The sequence below is a fragment of the Muscardinus avellanarius genome (assembly GCF_963383645.1).
Source record: "Muscardinus avellanarius genome assembly, chromosome: 6".
Lineage (NCBI taxonomy): Eukaryota > Metazoa > Chordata > Mammalia > Rodentia > Gliridae > Muscardinus > Muscardinus avellanarius.
The window spans coordinates 119,101,524-119,119,924 of record NC_137791.1 but is presented as its reverse complement, the minus strand read 5'-3'; the positions used below and the strand labels follow the sequence as shown (position 1 = coordinate 119,119,924).

Genomic DNA, 18,401 nt, shown 5'->3' with positions numbered 1-18,401 from the left:
CACCCAAGTACGCCAGCTGAGTTGCAACTGTTCCTTTTCATTGCCCCAATCTAATCAATAATCGCTTCTCCTACTTGAGGAATATATTTTGGAACCCTCTCCCTCCCCTACCTTACCTAGTCTTCCTGCCATCTTGACACCTCAAATCCTCTCTGACCCATCACCCTCTTCATAATAGTTAAGGTCCTAGATAATCAGTGAGGCAGTGTGATGCTCACATGCTCCCCTCCCTCCTGATTCCCATTGGCAGTTCCCTGGTCCTGCAAAATCCAATCCTACACTATGGTAGTGTGAAAAGGCGCCAGAGGCCTGGGCTAGCCAGAAGAAAGAGCCTAGTAGCTACAAAGTTACTTCTTCAAAGGTAGTTCTTGTTGCTGCTTCTCCTCCTCTTCCTCCTCCTCTTCTTCCTCCTCTTCATTCTCCTCTCCTCCTCCTTCTTGAACCAGAAGAGTTGAGTGTAGGCTTTTAATTCCAACACTTGGGAGGCTGAGACAGGAGGATCACACAGGTTCAAAGCCAGCCTCAGCTACTTAGTGAGACCCTGTTTCAAAATAAAGAATAAAAAATTGGGCTGGGGCTGTATCTTGGAGGTAGAAAGAACGCCCCTGGGTTCAATCCCCAGCACACACTAAAATAAATAAATAAATAAATAAATGCAAACAAACACTAGGAGGAGGGTATACAGAGCATGGAATTAGAATGCTTCCTTGGCCACCTTTAAAAAGCACAGCTGAGCCAGGCGTGGTGGCACACGCTTGTAATCCCAGCATTTGGGAAGCTGAGACCTGATGATCATGGTTTGCGGACAACCTCAGCTACTTAGTGAGGTCCTCTGCAACTTAGTGAGACCCTGTCTCAAAATAAAGAAATAAGAAATAGATCGGAGGTCAAATACCTGTGGGTTCCATCTCCAGACCTGCAAAAACCAAAACCAAAAACGCACAGCTGCCACCCAGCGTGGTGGCACATGCTTTTAATCCCAGCACTTGGGAGGCTGAGACAGGAGGATCACACAGGTTTGAAGCCAGCCTCAGCTACTTAGTGAGGCTCTCAGCAACTTAGTGAGACCCTGTTTCCAAATAAAATGTAAAATAGGCCTGGGAGTGTAGCCCAGAGGTAGAAAGCCGCTGGGTTCCATCCCCAGTACCACAAACAAAACAAAACAAACTCTACCTGAGCCCTGGGCCTCCTTTCCTTTTAATTCTGTGCCACAGAGGCAAAAATAAGCCAGTTTGAAAAAGCACTGTTTTCTTCTGATGGGGAAGCAAAGAAACAAAATGGGTAAAGCCAAATCTCTTTATGAGACTGGAAAAGAAAAGGCCTGGGACACCATGTTGATAGCTCTTGTCCTATGGCCTCTTTGGACCCTGTCTCCCACTCCACATCAATACACGTGAGGATTTGCACAGAAGACTCTGCTATTTCCTGCCCACATCTGGGCCTCACATCTGTGTTGCTTCCTGTGCCACAATGCCTTCTGGGAGATTCATACTCTTCTTAAGGGGTAATGTGCAAGTAGTTCTACTCTCTTGTGTCCTTTGTGTGTTAATACCTCTATTAAATTTTCATGTGTTGTATGGGGGGTTCATATTCAATACAAGTTTCAGGAAAACAGATATTTGGGTCTGTACGTGCCTAGAGAGTGGACTCCCCCACCAGAACAATATCACCGTATCAAATCATTAAACAATACCTGAAAATGCATCTTATGAATAACAAAGGGAAGTCCGTTTTCACTGTGGACAGGTTGACTGAAGACGTGGAGGGACGTGCGAAGGTGTTTGCAGTAAAGGCAAGGGTAGCGGAGCTCGTGTCTGAGAGGGAGCAGTGTAGGCATCAAGGTAAGAGATAAACAAGAACAGTGCTGGGCACAAAGCAGCTCCTTGAACATTTGTTCCTGAATTTATCTACTCTGTCAGCTCCTTCTCAGGAACCAGATCCAGAGAGGGCAGGAAAATGGGAATTATTGCAAGGTAAAGGCCCTGCCACCTCTTTCTCTCTACAAGAGGTGAAAGGTGGATGGCTCTCTACCAAGGATGTCTAGTTCAAGAATTCCAGAGTGATACCATCACATTCTCTTAGGCGGGCCAAAGCTGTGAGAACCGTTGAATGCATTAACACATTTAAATGTGTTCTTTTTAAAGGAGTGTTGGATAGATTCTGATTTACACAGTATCAGCCAGGCAGGGAGCCCTCTGAGCAGAGTACATGTCCCATGCAATCATGTGGTACACACTTTTTCACAGAGTAAATGCTTAGCCACAGGATAAATCTTATGGGAGCCTACAGTCCTTGTTTATTTTGTTGGGACTGCTTCTACCAATAAGCTGTGAGGTGCATATTTAAGTGGGTCAAGAAATCCAGTATTATTTCCATATGTGAGTGTGGTTTTAAGCAGTCCCACTCCCCTTTGCCCACTGGAATCACTTAATGAGTTTTAATAAATACTGGGGTCCATCCAGTCTTAATTCTCTTTTAATTGGTCTGGGATGTTGCCGGGACAAATGGAGCTTTTTAAAATTCTATTGAGCAACTAGGACTGATAACTACCAAAAGGCTGTCAAAGATCTCCAGCTAATACGGTTTAAAGTTTACAGTGTCTGTAGCCTCATTGCAAGACCTCTGATGGCCCTTTTCCCCACAGCAATGAACTTCCAGGAAAACGCGAGAGACCTGCAAGCATACCTACACATCGCATGCATCTCAGCTAAAGACTGCAGACGTCCCAGCGTGGCGCAGCCTATAGTCCCAGTATTTGGGAGGCTGAGGCAGGAGGATCGCAAGTTCGAAGTCAGTGCCAGCACCTTAGCGAGACCCTCAGGAATTAAGTGAGATCATGTTTCAAGTAAAAAAAAATAAGTCGGGCGTGGTGGCGCAGGCTTGTAATCCCAGTATTCGGGAGGCTGAGACTGGAGAACAGGGTTCATGGACAAGCCTCAGCTACTTAGCGAGGCCCTTCGCAACTCAGACACTTTTTCAAAATTAAAAGGACTAAAAAATGAGGCTGGGGGTGTAGCTCAGACGTGCAATGTCCCTGTTCCACCCCCAGTACCGCAATAAAATAAAAAGGGCTAGGAGTGTAGCTCGGTGGTAGAATGCCCCTGGACTCCATCCTTAGTACTAAAAAAGAAGAAAAAAGACTCTGGGCCAGTTCCAGGGACACGCCCTCGCCCGCATAGGGACCCGGCGCCCACACTCGCCCCGCCCAGGTCCCGCCCAGCCCCTGCACCAGCCTATCACTGGGCCCCGCCAGTCGCCCCGCCCAGGCCCCTCCCCGCTCCAGCCTATCGCTGGACCCCGCCAAGCCCCGCCCATCCCCAGCCCATCCCGCGCCACCTCCTTCCTCTCGCGAGGAGACCCCGCCGGAAGTGTCTCGCGCGCGCGGCGGGGCGGCGCGGAGGGTCCTGCGCGCGGCCGGCCCGGGGAGCGGGAGGGGGCATCTGGGCCTGGTCCGCGGCGCAGGGTCCCCTCGCCGCGATCGCCGCGGATTGGGGCAGCTGGCCGAGGCTGGTGGCCTGGGGCTCTGCGGGCATCCCACCGGGGCGTGGTTCCAGGGCCGCCCCCATGTTGCGCTTTCCGACCTGTTTCCCATCCTTCCGGGTGGTGGGAGAGAAGCAGCTGCCGCAAGAGATCATTTTCCTGGTCTGGTCACCTAAGCGGGATCTCATTGCCTTAGCCAACACCGCGGGCGAGGTAAGTGAGCCGGCGGTCGGCCTGCAGTGGGCCGAGAGCCCAGCCCAGCCCTGTCCCCGTGGGCCTCTGCGCCAGCCTCGGTTTCCCTCACTGCAGGCCTGGGGGGCCACCTGTGTACCCCGCCCTGCCCTGGACGGCTGTAAGCATTAAGTGAAAGTGTAAAAGACTATCTGCCAAAGGTGATATATATGCCCGTTTTCTGTATCTTATGGCCAAAAGAAGTTTTCACAGAGCTTAACACGACTACACAGCCCTGAATCCTCAAGTCGCTTCCGTTCATTTATTTGTCTCTTGAAAAGCCCATGATGTGCCAGCCTCTCAGGCACTAAACAGTAAATCTACGGACACTGCCCTAATTCTGCTTTTAGGTTAGTAGCTGAATAAGGATGAATTGTTGTCAAGCCCCACAGCAGATGTGCTTGCATGTAGCTCCCACAGGGGAGGCTGAAGAGTTTATGGCCTGTAGTCCAGGTTTTATTCCTGGGCTGGATAACCACCATCCACCCAAAATAGCTGACAGAATGTGTGTGGCTCTTGTCAGTTGGCATTACTATTTAGCACCACATACTGCTTCATCAACCATAAGCCGATGGTACCCAACTTTCTACTGAGAGGTAGTACTAGGCAGCCATTTTGAAAGGAAACCTTCACCTGCGCATCTTTCCTCTTTTGGGCATTTGGCAAGTTTACTCGATAGTGATCAGATAAAGTTGTGTTGTGTGCAATCATGTTCAGGGACTGGGTGATAAGGAAATCTTAGCAGTCCAAAGACCCAGTAGGAAGGACGTTGATGGCCAGCTCCTTAGGGCTCTCCATAGGTCTTCTTGTCTTCCTCTTTTGGAACCCTGTCATGGCTCTAGAGAGCAATACAGGTAGTAGTCATGATAGGATGAGAGAAGGTAGAGGGGCAGGGCATAGTTAGGCATAATAGTAGACGCTGTTGCTTCTGTTTCTCTAAGAAGAAGCAGGGCATTGTCTAAGAGCGAATATGGAGAAGAAAGTAATTGAGAGGAGAGAAAGAAGAGGAGTGAAAAAGTTAACAAGGTTGGTAATAGGACTGCCGGTCAATATTAAGAGCCACGTGTGGTTAGTGGTCTAGTAATTTGAGAAACCAGTGGGTGTGGTTGTATGTATTTCTTCATTCTCTTTGGCTGTGAGGGTGCAGGCATGGTTAGGTTGTACCAGGATTATTGTTTTGTAAGTATGAGAAAGCAAAGGAGTTAATGTTATATATGCAAGGGGAGCAATTTTAGTGACGAGCCGGAGGTTCTAGCCTGATCAAGGAGGCAGGTGAGGTGGGAGAATCAACAGATTGAATGCCCTGGAGAGGTTGAGGAACTGGAGTGGGGTTTTAGTAGAGATCAACTGGCAGGATAGAGACAGTGGAGGGAAAGTGGGAATGAAAATTTGAAACAGATTTCGGCGGCATTATATTGTCAGTGGTGGCCAGGCTGAGGGTGTGTATGACTTTAAAAGTAGCTGAAGTGAGGTAGAAGATGTGGTCATAGAAGAAGTCATTGGGAAGTGTCTCCAAGAATGGTAGTGAGTACTATTGGAAAGCACAAGTGAGCCAGGAGTCTTCAAGGAATGAGGGGGATAGGGTGGGGGCCTGTGGACTGAGAGAACTGTATTAAGAGTGATAGTGGTATGGGGTGCATACGTTAGAGAAGTCATCAAGAAGTGGCATCCAAATCGCGAGGATACCTTCACCGGTAGTATTTCAGAGGACAGAATGGCCAACACCTGTAAACGTTACAGGGAAGCAGTGTCTTCAAGTGAGAGGCACATTTCAGAGAAAAAGAAAAAAAGAGGGGATCGTGATGGCACATACTCATGAATGCCAACGGGTACAAAGGGTTTCAGAAGTAGCCGGGCGTGGTGGCACACGCTTGTAATCCCCGCGCTTGGGAGGCTGAGACAGGAGGATCGCACAGGTTTGAAGCCAGCTTCAGCTACTTAGTAAGGCTCTCAGCAACTTAGTGAGACACTGTTTCCAAATAAAATTTTAAAAAAAAGGTCTGGGAGTATACCCCGGAGGTAGAAAGCCTCTGGGTTCCACCCCCCAGTACCACCACCAAAGGGTTTCAGAAGTAAGGTGGTTGAGGGTTTGATGGTTCCAGAAAAGTCTAGGGGCTGAGCAATTCCTTTGGAGTCCTAGATTTGTTGTGTGACTGTTGCTACCAGGAGTGGAGGGCGCTCTGAGCTGTGAAGGAAAATGGAGCCGTGGTCAGAGGACAAGGAGATTGGGAGGGGTCTTTTCAGAAGTTCACATTCTCCTGAGTCTTTTCTTCCTTATTTTCAATAGTTGTATAGAGGACAGAGTAATGGGAGGCTTGGGTTTGAAGCTGAAGGGGTCCTGGGGCATCATTTTGGCCCTCCAAGATGGACATTTACTAGTGTGGAAATGCAAATGTAGAATGGATAAGTGACTTGTCTAAATCCATACCTAGAAAGTGACACAAATGAAATTAGATGTCAACTTGCCTGATCCTAAGTTTAATTGTTGTTGTGTGTGTGTGTGTGTGTGTGTGTGTGTGTGTTACTGGGGATCGAACCCAGGGGCATTCTACCTCTGAGCTACACCCCTATCCCGAATTTTTATTCTTTATTTTGAAACAGGGTCTCACTAAGTAGCTGAGGCTGGCCCCGTACCTGCAATCCTCCTGTCTCAGCCTCCCAAGTACTGGGATTACAAGTGTGCAAAGTTTAATTTTTTGACTATAGCACAGCTATGTTTTTTGTGCTGTGTTTTTTATTTCTTTTGTTCTTGTCATCTCCTTTGATGGTCTTCTTATTCCTTTCTAAAAGGTTAGTATCCTGTGGACACAAATGATAGGCAAATGTATATGGCACAGGGTTAAACTGGGCTTTTTCATTTCACCCATTGCTTGCAAATACCTTACATACATTCAAACACTCTCCCCCTGTTCTCCCGGTAAATATTTTACCGAGAGATGAACATTTTTAAAAATTTTGCAGCCAGGCGTGGTGGCGCACACTTGTAATCCCAGCATTCGGGAGGCTGAGACCGGAGGATCGCGGTTCGTGGGCAGCCTCAGCTACTTAGTGAGGCCCTCTGCAACTCAGTGAGAAGACCTGGTTTCAAAATAAAGAATTAAAAAAAAAAATAGGGCAGGGAGTGTATCTCGGGGGTCAAATGCCCCTGGGTTCCATCCCCAAACCGGCAAAAAAAAAAAAAAAAAAAAAAAAATTACATTGTGGAATCCAGATTTGGTTTTGAAAATGCATTTTTAATTTTCTTCCATCATGTGTGTTTCATCTTAGGTTTTACTTCATCGACTTGCAAGTTTTCAACGAGTTTGGAGTTTTCCACCAAATGAAAATACAGGAAAGGAAGTGACCTGTCTGGCTTGGAGACCCGATGGCAAACGTAATAACAATATTACATAATGTGTATTTTTTTACTTTCATGGAGAGTATTCTACAAAGAATGCCTGTTTTCAGAAAGAATTAATTTTAGTATACATTTTTAGAATGATTTAATATCTTCTCATAGAACTCAGACGAATTTTACCATCTTATTTCTTGGCAACAGTAATACTGACGTGAAAGCTAATGGAGTAAACAATACTTTGGGCTTGTTCTCACACCATTTGGCTCTAGCACCGCCTCTCTACGGCTATTCAATACCATACTGGCCTTTTTCTTCCTAAAATACATTTCAGCACTATTGTGTTTCATAAATGCTCTGTGCGTTTGCTGCACCCGAGGGACCATCACCTTTCTCTCCATTTCCGTGTGATCTTTTCCTCCCGCTGCCTTTTATGTTGGAGCTTGGTTTACCTCTAATAACCGAACCCTTCTTCCACGTGTCACTTTACAAAGACAGCCCTTATTTGAGCTTTTGTACACATACAGTCAATACAGTCAAATGCCGTAAACCCTACAGCCTCAAGTTCTTCTCTGCTAGTGGTATTTTAACCAAAAGAGTGAACCTTTTTTTGTAAACGGGTGATATTATAGATGAATATTAAGTGAAAATTCTCTGAAAGCCTATCGCTTAGAGATAATAACATTTCTATTTTGGTGAACAACCTTTCCAGCATTTTTTGATAAAATACATATATGTAGAGGTCTGCGTGTACAGTTTATCAGTCATTTGTTGTATGCTAGTTATGTTTTTTTTTTTTTCTCTTTTGGTTCTATGTACCACATTAATGTTAACGATTCATAGTAATCCATTATATATACTGTAATTTACTTAATCAACCCCATTTGGTGGATATTCAGATCATTTCTAGGTTTGGGCTTTTATAAGCAGTGCCGTAGAAACTTTCTGAACACTGGGAAGAACGTCCGGTGATTAGCTCCTTCAGTTAATACCCAGCAGTAGGATTTCCAGAAATGCTTTCAAAATTCTATGCTTATTCTGTACTTGTTTTGTTCAGAGTATGTATACAGTATGTATAGCGTCAAGGGACTTTCAGTACAATTTTTTGTTTGCTTTTTGTGATGCTAAGGATCAAACTCGGAGCCTTGCCCATGGGAGACAAGTTGCTCTATTACTGTGCTACATTCCTAGGTCTAACATAAGGAAAATAATAAATTATAAGTAAATAATAAATAATAATTAAATCGTATTATTTATCCAAAAACATGGGATTTCAAAGTTACATTATGAAACCCACTGTGTGTTTAAAGGTATATAAGTAGAATCTAATTCGTCGTTTTAAAAGTCTGTCTTAATGTTTTTGACAGTAAGCTTTTTGTTGAATAATGATTATTTCCAGATTAATTTGAATTGTTTTTTAAAAAGGAGGCTGGCATTGCCCCGCATTTTGCCAAGTTCTGTGTGGTGGTATGCAGCGACACTCACTGCTCTTTATGTATAAAGTCTTAAATATGTTAGGAAGATATATAGGGAAACTACCCCAGAGTCATAGGAAGAGGGCTCAGCGGTATTCCATGGACTTGTTTCCCATGCTAGGATAGAAGCATAAAAGAGGAATAAAAAGACTTCCAAGAACACAGCAGATGCAGCCACTTCCTGTCTTTCAGACCTGTTTATGGGTCTGATAGGTGGCGATAATTCTTTACATGTTGTGATCTGTTCTATATTTTCTGTTGACAACAGGGTTCCAGTCTGGAGACTCTGATATGTTAGACATTAAGTACAATATGTGAGAAAGTCGTAGATCACTCATGAATAATAAAAAAAATAAGCTTAGGCAATAATGTGATTGTATGCAAAGATCTGTTTAGTTTTTAAAATAATAAAGGAGCAATGTACTTAAACGTATTGAAGTCAGCCACTAAGCCAAGCATGGGAAGGAGGGAGGGGGAGGGGATGGGGTGGGAATTGGGTAGGGGCTAAATGGGCGATGTGTACATGTATGTTCACACAAGTTTTTTACCCCAAGATGATGTATGAATACAATGCACCAAAAATTTTTTAAAGTATAAAAAAAATAATAAAGGAAGAATTTTTAGATGAAGTGATTCTGTAAGATGTGTTTAAAATAGTAAAACTGGGCAATAGATGAAATACCCATTCATTTTTCTCAAATGTTACACTAGTTTATTTTGATTGTTTTCTCATTTTAGTTTTGGCTTTTGCTCTTGCTGACACCAAGAAAATTATTTTATGCGACGTAGAAAAACCTGAAAGCTTGCACTCTTTTTCTGTGGAGGCTCCAGTTTCTTGTATGCATTGGATGGAAGTGACTGTAGAAAGCAGGTAATGAGAAAAGAAGTGGTTCCCAAGTACTCAGCATATGCATATTACGTTGAAATTTTGGTTTCAAGTTTATCAAGATGAAACGTTTTAATACTGTTAGGTTTTGGTTTTTTCTTCTAGAATTTTTCGTACTGGTGCAACACTGCCTGAATGGTGAAGATTATTCTTTTTAGTCACTAGTAGCTTATATCAGTGATTTATAGTTTCAAGTAATATTAAAGTACTGGTGAGGAAATTGAGGGTCTGCTTTCCTATTCACCAAATACTTTTGTCTGGAGCTTTGTCCTTTGTGGCTTAGTCAATTTTCTTAGTATATGAAAAGTGCTAAATTGAGCATTCTGATCTGATACTAAATGACTTCTGTGTCCGTGGTCCTCATATTTTCTTTGTTTCATGAAAGCAGTTTTAGTTTTTGTAGTCAAGTAATACACCTGGCTCATGAGAAAGATGAACTGAGGATTCAGTGAGTTTGACTAATTTTTTTAATTTTTTTTTGTCTGGGGATGGTACTTATCTTTCCTTTAGCTTTTTCTTTCTAACTCAGTTTTACTAAGTTAATATCAAATGAGTTTGTAAATCCTGAATGTTAATAATACAAATGGGTATGTGAGAGCCGGGCATGGTGGCACACGCTTGTAACACCAGCGCATGGGAGGCTGAGACAGGAGGATCACACAGGTTCAAAGCCATCCTTGGCTACTTAGTGAGGCTCTCAGCAACCTAGTGAGACCCTGTTTCCAAATAAAATATAAAGTAGGGCTGGGAGTATAGCCCGGAGGTAGAAAGCCCCTGGGTTTCACTCTCAGTACCACAAAAAATAAGTAAACAAACAGGTATGTGAATTTCTGGAAGGCGAGAGGAACAGAACATGCCTTATTAACCTGCTCAGAGCTCCCAACAGGCCTCCTACTAAGAATTGAGAAATACCACGCGGACATTTTGGGTCTCCTCGGCACAGCCAACGTGTGTGAAAGTGGGAAAAGAACTTTCCACATCTCCACTGTTTCGCTTGCTCACTCATTTATTTCCATCCTTATAAATAGAGGTAGAATTGAGAAAGAAATGGAAATAAATAAGATTTCGTCAAAAGGTATAGCTAGGTTGTCGAATTCTCGGGGATGTGTAAGCCATGGAACCAGTATTAATTGGAGAGTTTTAAAAATTACTTTTAGATCCGGGCGTGGTGGCGCACGCTTGTAATCTCCGCGCTTGGGAGGCTGAGACAGGAAGATCGCACGGGTTCGAAGCCAGCCTCAGCTGCTTAGTGAGGTTCTCAGCAACTTAGTGAGACCCTGTTTCCAAATAAAATATAAAAAAAGGTCTGGGAGTATAGCCTGGAGGTAGAAAGCCTCTGGGTTCCACCCCCAGTACCACCAAAAATAAATAAATAAATAAATAAATAAATAAATAAATAAATAAATAAATAAATAAAAAAATTACTTTTAGTACTTGTATCTTTACTTGTGGTTTCTTAATTGAGAGTTAAAAATAAATTCTTGGTCAGTATCTGGATACTGAATAGATATGCATATACTTCATGTGCTGAGGAATTACATACTCATTCCTTTAATTGTAAAGTGTATAGGCTGATTTGTTTTGCAAAAATAACAAAAGAAATCCCTAGTTTTATAGTTCTCATTTGTGACTGTTAGATTTGAGTATTTTTACAATGGCTAATGTTTGTGACATTTATTTTGTGATGTTATAAAACTAGAAGGTTTTGTTTCTAAAAGTACTGAGTTCTGGGTTTTTGTTGTTGTTGTTGTTGTTTGTTTGTTTTTGTGGGTCTGGGGATGGAACCCAGGGCCATTCGACCACCGAGCTATACTCCCTGCCCTATTTTTTATTCTTTATTTGGAAACGGTCTTGCTAAGTTACGGAGGGCCTCACTAAGTAGCTGAGGCAGTCCGTGAACCGCGATCCTCCAGTTTTAGCCTTCCAAATGCTGGGATTACAAGTGTGCACCACCAAGCCCGGCTCTGGGTTAATTTTAAAGCATCATATTAAACAAATGTGATACGTGAATCTCAGTAAACAAAGCCATGTTGTCATCTTTTTGTTGTTGTTGTTGTTGTTCTGGGGATTAACCCAGAGGCGTTCATCTCTGAGCTATACCCCCCACTAGTCCTTTTTCTTTTTTTTTCATTTTTTTGTGGCACTGGCTCTGGAACCCAGGGGCATTCTGCCTCTGAGCTATACCCCCATCCTTCACTTACTTCTTTTCCATTTTGAAATCGTCTCATTAGGTTCCTGAGAGTCTTGCTGTGCTCCTGAGGCTATCCTTAAACCTTTCATCCTTCTGTCTCAGCCTCACAAGTACTGGGATTATAGACATGCAACCCTGCCCCTGGCTAGTCTTTATTTCTTTCTTTCTTTTTTTTTTTTTTTTTTTTTTTTGGTGGTACTGGGGTTCCTGGAAGCCCTGCTACCTCTGGGCTACACTCCCAGACCTATTTTTACATTTTTATTTGGAAACAGGGTCTCTTAAGCCAGTGCGCGCAGCTGGCTTCGAACCTGCGCGATCCTCCTGTCTCTGCCTCCCAAGCGCGGGGATTACAAGCGTGCGCCACCACGCCCGGCGGCTAGTCTTTATTTCTGCAGCAAGCTCTTGTCAAGTTGCCCAGACCCATGCTGAGTTGCCGAGCCTCGAACCTGTGATTCTCCTGTCTGGGTCTCATTAGTACTAGAAGATAGGCCTGTGTGTGTCTCCACACCCGGCTGCCTTGTCTTCTTACATGTGGATTTTTGCAAAGCGTACAGACTTCAGGTATGATAAAGTTTAAAGTAAAAGGTGTTTGTGTTTTGAAATAAAATCGCATAATACTAAAGTATAATATGTTTATTTTCTGGGTGATTTGGGCCATTTTTCCTCTTTCTCAAAAATCCCCACAAATATTTTTAAAGTTGCCCCTTTTATTTGATACTTGAACCTTTTGAAAGAAACAGAAAAGGTGCTCTTGCTTATGTACTTACGCAGTAGATCCCTACACTGAAACAAAAAAGTCATATCAAGAGAGTGACATTAAAATAACCAGATTTGCAAAAACCCAGGCAAATCTAGCCGGGAATGGTGGCTCACGCTTGTAATCCCCGCACTTGGGAGGCGGAGACAGGAGGATCGCGCTGGTTCGAAGAGAGAGCCTGTTTCCAAATAAAATATAAAATAGGTCTGGGCGTGTAGCCCCGAGGTAGAAGGGTTCCATCTCAGTACCACCAAAAAAATTAAAAATAAATAAAAAAAAATAAAAAACCCAAGCAAATCAAAGCTTGGGCAGTGAGCGCCATCTTATTTTGTAATCATTTATTAGCAGTCTGAGTTCTTTGCTAAAGGATACCGGTTAACTTCCTTTCCGTTGCACTTCTGTGACACACGCATGCGTATTTCACTCAGGCAGCACCTTAGAAACATGAGTCTATAACTGTAGTTACGTGTTGAACTTCTCAGCTGAATGCATTCGCTGTTTTTTTTGTGGGAAGTCATCTATTCTGATCTTTTAATGTGCAATGAAAGTTACATGTAGAAACCTAGAAAACTTGGGGTTCAGTACATAGAAGTTTCTTCTACAAAAGAATAGGTCTGTTGTAATTGCCATAGATAATTACAGTGTATTAACATATTATAAACACTATCTGCAAGGACTTTTAATCACAATAATTTCACATCAGAAAGGTATATATTCTTGTTCACTAAAATTATTAAGGCAGTTTGGAAACAAGAGAGATCCTCTTTCTGTTTTCTTAAGTTCCTCAGTGTTTGGCTACAGATAAACAAGCCACAATAAAAATATCAAAAATAAGGGTGTTAGCCGGGCATGTTGGCGCACGCTTGTAATCCCCGCGCTTGGGAGGCTGAGACAGGAGGATCGCGCAGGTTCGAAGCCAGCCTCAGCTACTTAGTGAGGCTCTCGGCAACTTAGTGAGACCCTGTTTCCAAAATAAAAAAAAAAAAAAGGTCTGGGAGTATACCCCGGAGGTAGAAAGCCTCTGGGTTCCACCCCCAGTACCACCAAATAAGAAATAAAATCAGTCTGGGGATGTAGCTCGGAGGTGGAATGCCTCTGGGTTCAATTCTCAGCACCACCAAATAAGCAGGTAGAGAAATGGAGAACTATGGGTATAACTCAGATAAAACCCTCCTGGGTTCAGTCCCAGTACACAAAACAAAGTTAATCTCCCATTTTAGGAGTCTTTTTTTAAGTGGACATATTTACTGCAAAGTAAAATCTTCACTGTACAATGCTGTGTCCCCTCCTTTCAGTGTCCTGACATCCTTCTATAATGCTGAAGACGAATCAAATCTTCTCTTACCTAAGCTTCCCACGTTGCCAAAAAAGTACGTATCAGACTTTCATTCTTTGGAATTAATCTTGTGTATTCTCTTTCCTCTACTTTTAACACTTTATTTTTTATCCTTATCTATTTCCCTAGTTATAGCAGCACCTCAAAAATATTTAGGTAAGATTTATTTTTTTTTTGTTTCAAGTGAAATGATCTTATATTAGAAAAATAAAATTGAAAGGTGACCCAATTTATTTTTGTATTTTAGTGAAGAAAATTCTGATGAAATTATTAAGCTCTTGGGCGATGTCAGGTAAGTCTTGCAGATGTCTTCACTAAGTTGCTATTCAGTCATATTTGAAGCAGTTCCTGCAAGTCTCAAAGCAAGTCTTTTAATTGTCCTCTTATTTCACATTGTCATTAATACCTCTGGACAGTATAACTGGTCTTTTGTTTTGTCGACTTTAATAATGTTATAATGTATCTTTGTTTATTTTAATAAGAAGGAAAAGGATAGAAGTACTAGAGTTTGTTACATTTGTTTACATTATCCGGGCTTCGTAGGCCTATTTAGTATGCTTTGCTTTATGTCTAATAAAACTGATAACACTTTGTATTAGCTAGAAGGACTGCTGTGTTACTGATTGTACATAATAATATTACTGTAAACTGATTTTTGTTAGGCTACAGGAAATTTTTCTTTCTTTCTTTCTTTCTTTCTTTCTTTCTTTCTTTCTTTCTTTCTTTCTTTATATTGAGGGTCTGGGAATGGAACCCAGGGACATTCGACCTCCGAGCTACAGCCCTGCCCTATTTTTTATTCTTCATTTTGAAACCAGGTCTCACTGAGTTGCAGAGGGTCTCGCTAAGTAGCTGAGGCTGTCCTTGAACCACTATCCTCTGGTCTCAGCCTCCCGAGTGCTGGGATTACAAACATGCACCACCGTGCCTGGCTTGCAGGAAATTTGTATTGTTCTTTGAAAAAAAGGAATCGAACTAGGCTTGGTGGCTCATGTCTATAATCCCAGTACTTGGGAGGCTGAGACGGGAGGATCACAGATTGGAGGCTAGCCTGAGCAATTTAGTGAGGCCCACCACAACCTAGGGAGACCCTGTTTCAAAATAAAGACTAAAAATAGAACTGTGGGTATAGCCCAGAGGTAGAATGCCCCTGGATTTAAACCCCCAGTTTCACACACACACAAAAAAAAAAGGACAGAAAAGAAAAACAGGAATAGGACTGATGTATTGAGTATTGAATATTGGTAGTTTTGATGTTTCAATTCCCTCTTGAAGGAAGGGAATTGAAGCATTGCTATTATTTGAGAGCAGTAACCCTTTGTATCTTGGTTTAAGAACTTAATCATCTCTGTTGTTAGCTGGTCCTCAGCTTGTTGCATTATTTTTAACTAGGCTTAATATCCTTGTCCTTGGTGGCAACTCTGGATTTATTGAACTTTACGCTTATGGAATGTTCAAAATTGCTCGAGTCACAGGGGTAAGATCTTCTTCAAAGTTTTCTTTATTGTTTTTCTTAGAATATAGTAGCCAGTTTACTTACGGAATGAGAATAAAGCAGTAAGGGGTCCGTTTTAGTTCAGTCATAAATATTTAGACATTAATTATCTAGGATAGAATATAATGATAACTAAAAGTGAGTTCATAAACTATTGGCTAAACGAATCAAGTTATTTTCTTTAACAGAAAGATTAGTACGATCTACTTGATTATTATCCATTTCGGCTAGCCTTTTGTTAACTTCCTGTGGGCAGGAGTTACGGTTTGTGATTGGGATGTAACGAAAGTCACCAGAAGCAACCTCAAGCCTGGTGTGGAGTCACCCAGTATTGCTTACAACCTCTCCATCTCCTCCGGGCTCTTCTTCTTACTCTTACCGTTCCCTAAGGAGGTAGACTATAGCCCGGGTTCTGTGGGCTGGGGGACTAGGGCGGGCCGTGCAGGCAGACACCCAACCTCACCTGCCGCTTAGGAAGGGCAGGAACCAGGTGCGTGTGTCTGCTGTATGAAGTCCTCTGTCAGCTTTTTGCTTGCAGTCTTCTAAGCAGGTAGAGCCTAGCCGTCATACAAAATCCAGTTGGCGGGGCCTGCGATTGCTTTGCAGATCGCCGGTACCTGTCTTGCACTGTGCTTATCAAGTGATTTGAAGTCGTTGTCGGTGGTCACTGAGGTCACTACCAGTGGTGCCGCAGAAGTCTCGTACTTTCAGGTGAGCACTGGCACTTGATCGTAGTAGAAAGGAAGTATAGATTGTTTTCAGGGGCTGGGCGGGATGATTGGTGCTGGGAATTGGACCCAGGGCTTTGTACACGCTAAGATGCTCTCTTCTTTTCAGCTAGATGCCTAGCCCCTAGAGGCTTTTATTACTCATATCTCGCTATATTCAAGTGGTCATTAAAACCAAATTTTAGCTGGGTGTGGTGGTGCACACCTGTAATCCCAGTACTTGGGAGGCTGAGACAAGAAGATGGCTGGTGTGAGGCCAGCCTCAGCAACTTAGGAAGGCTCTCTGCAACTTAGTGGGGCTCTGTTCCCCAAAAAAATAAAATAAAATAGGACTGAGAGTATACCTTCGAAGTACCCACCTCGGTTCATCTCCAGCACCACACACACAAAAAAAAACCTCACAGATTCTAAATATTTACATATTGAATGTTATTATAGTGACTGTGATATTGTTTTTCTCATACTCCAATATAGATTTCATAAAAACAGTATTTCAGCGGTCTATTAATGACCGTAGTAATTGGTTACTATACCAGTTTAACTAAGCACGTGTTTCTTAGGACTCTGAAACCTGATTGATAAAGGCTGCAACTTACTGATTTAATATGTGCCATAGACTGAGTGCTTCAAACACAGCAACTAATGGGTAGGGCTGTTCTTATTCCTTGTTTCATAGGCAAGGGCACAGGCACCCAGAGAAACCACAGAACTTGCCAGTGTCACAGAATTGGAAAGTGATGCTGGGCAGAGTTGCCCCAGGGTCTGTACTCTTAACCAGCACATCATCTTTTTGTGTAAAATGGTCACTCTATAGCAGGGAAACCCCCTTTTGATTGTGCATTGTTCATATTCTACACTAAGGAAACTTCGATGGGGCTCCTGTAGAATATCCAGGTGGTAGCCTTGCTTTGCCAAGAAATCTCCCCAGAGGTCCCATTATACTTATCATGGCAACCTAAGCTGAGTACATGTGAACCCCCAGAAGTAGGCAAGATGGGCGGCGCGGCGTGTGTGACGCCTCCTGCCGCCAGTCCCTCCCCTGACTCCCCATGCGCTGCCTCTTTTGTCTCTGTTCTTGAGGCAGAGAAACTATGATCGCCAGGATTGTATTTGGATTACAGTAAAATGATTCACTTTTTCTTTGAAGATTGTAATACATTTTTTTTTTCTTTTTGGTGGTACTGGGGTTCCTGGAAACCCTTCTACCTCCAGGCTACGCTCCCAGTCCTATTTTATACTTTTTATTAGGAAACAGGGTCTCTTAAGCCAGCGCGGCTGGCTTCTAACCTGTGAGATCCTCCTGCCTCCACCTCCCAAGCGCGGGGATTACAAGCATGCGTCACCACGCCTGCCAGTAATACACTTTTTAATGACAGCTTTATTGAGATATAACTCAACAATTGATAGCTATATTTTCCTTGTTTTTGTCAATAGCTTGTAATTCCTGTACTTTCATTAAAGCTTTGTCTATATTTGTGATCATTTTCTAATCTCATAATACTGTTAAAAAACAGGTTGTTATTTTTCTGGCTACATAGATGGATTGAACACCTAAACTGTTCTATCCAGAGGGAACAGAATTCTGACACAGTCTTTCTGATAAATACTTAGATCTAGGCTCCCTAAAATTGACAGTATCAAGTTGTCTTTAAAAGAAGCAAATGTATTTGATTGTGACTCATTTTATTTATTTTTTTAATTTTACAGCTGGAAACCAATCTATTATACTCTTATTTACCAGAAGTAACTCGGATGGCCAGAAAGTTTACTCACATTTCAGCTCTTTTACAAGTATGTGTTTATGCCTTGCTTTATGTGAGCGTTTACTATCAGCTTCTAAAGTCTCATAAATAAAAAAACTTAAATATTTATTCAGTAAAGTTATCTTCAGTAGGTGTGTGTTGTTTGCTAATTTTATAATAATCATCAATGCAAAAAAAGAAAATTTAGTTGGGAATCTGCTTCTGCCCAACCCTATTTACCACCTATGAAAGAAAATTTTAAAAATAAATCTTTGAAATACCCCCATAAGTAAAATGCGACTTATATTTTTGCAGATACTATATGTGGAAAAACAACCCTCATAGAAGTTCACTTTTGTTTATAATAAACCCATCTCAGTCTAGCTATCAGTTCTCTAGGTCAGGAGTTTGGGCTGGGCTTCACCAGAAGGTTCTGGTGATCTGGGCTTGTATGTAGCTCATCTCAGCGAGGCTGGTCTAGCACAGGCTGACTCTAGGCTAGACTGGCTTGGTCTCTGCTCTGTCTTCCTTATCTTCCTCTGGTGGCCACAGTAAGGAGTGTAAGTGGTGCTGGGTGTGCTGGTGCACACCTGTAATCCCAGTGCGTGGGAGGTTAAGATAAGAGGATCACAGGTTTGAGGACAGCCCCAGCAATTTAGCATGACCCTAACCAACTTAGTGAGACCCTGTTTCAAAACAAAAAGCCAGGCTTGGTGGTGCATGCCTGTAATCCCAGTACTTGAGAG

General features: G+C 42.6%; 1 protein-coding gene across 1 annotated transcript in view; it reads left to right on the top strand.

Annotated features, from left to right (window-relative positions):
- Positions 1–3,564: 3,564 nt before the first annotated feature.
- ANAPC4 (anaphase promoting complex subunit 4) overlaps positions 3,565–18,401 on the top strand; it is a gene marked incomplete at both ends in the record, with an annotated part of 35,654 nt that continues 20,817 nt past the window's right edge. The window contains 9 exons of the mRNA XM_080697265.1: positions 3,565–3,693; positions 6,979–7,084; positions 9,259–9,391; positions 13,650–13,724; positions 13,820–13,846; positions 13,938–13,982; positions 15,083–15,167; positions 15,792–15,896; positions 17,621–17,704. Of these exons, the coding sequence (XP_080553391.1) occupies positions 3,565–3,693; positions 6,979–7,084; positions 9,259–9,391; positions 13,650–13,724; positions 13,820–13,846; positions 13,938–13,982; positions 15,083–15,167; positions 15,792–15,896; positions 17,621–17,704 (789 nt within the window). The remainder of the gene's footprint in view (positions 3,694–6,978; positions 7,085–9,258; positions 9,392–13,649; positions 13,725–13,819; positions 13,847–13,937; positions 13,983–15,082; positions 15,168–15,791; positions 15,897–17,620; positions 17,705–18,401) is intronic.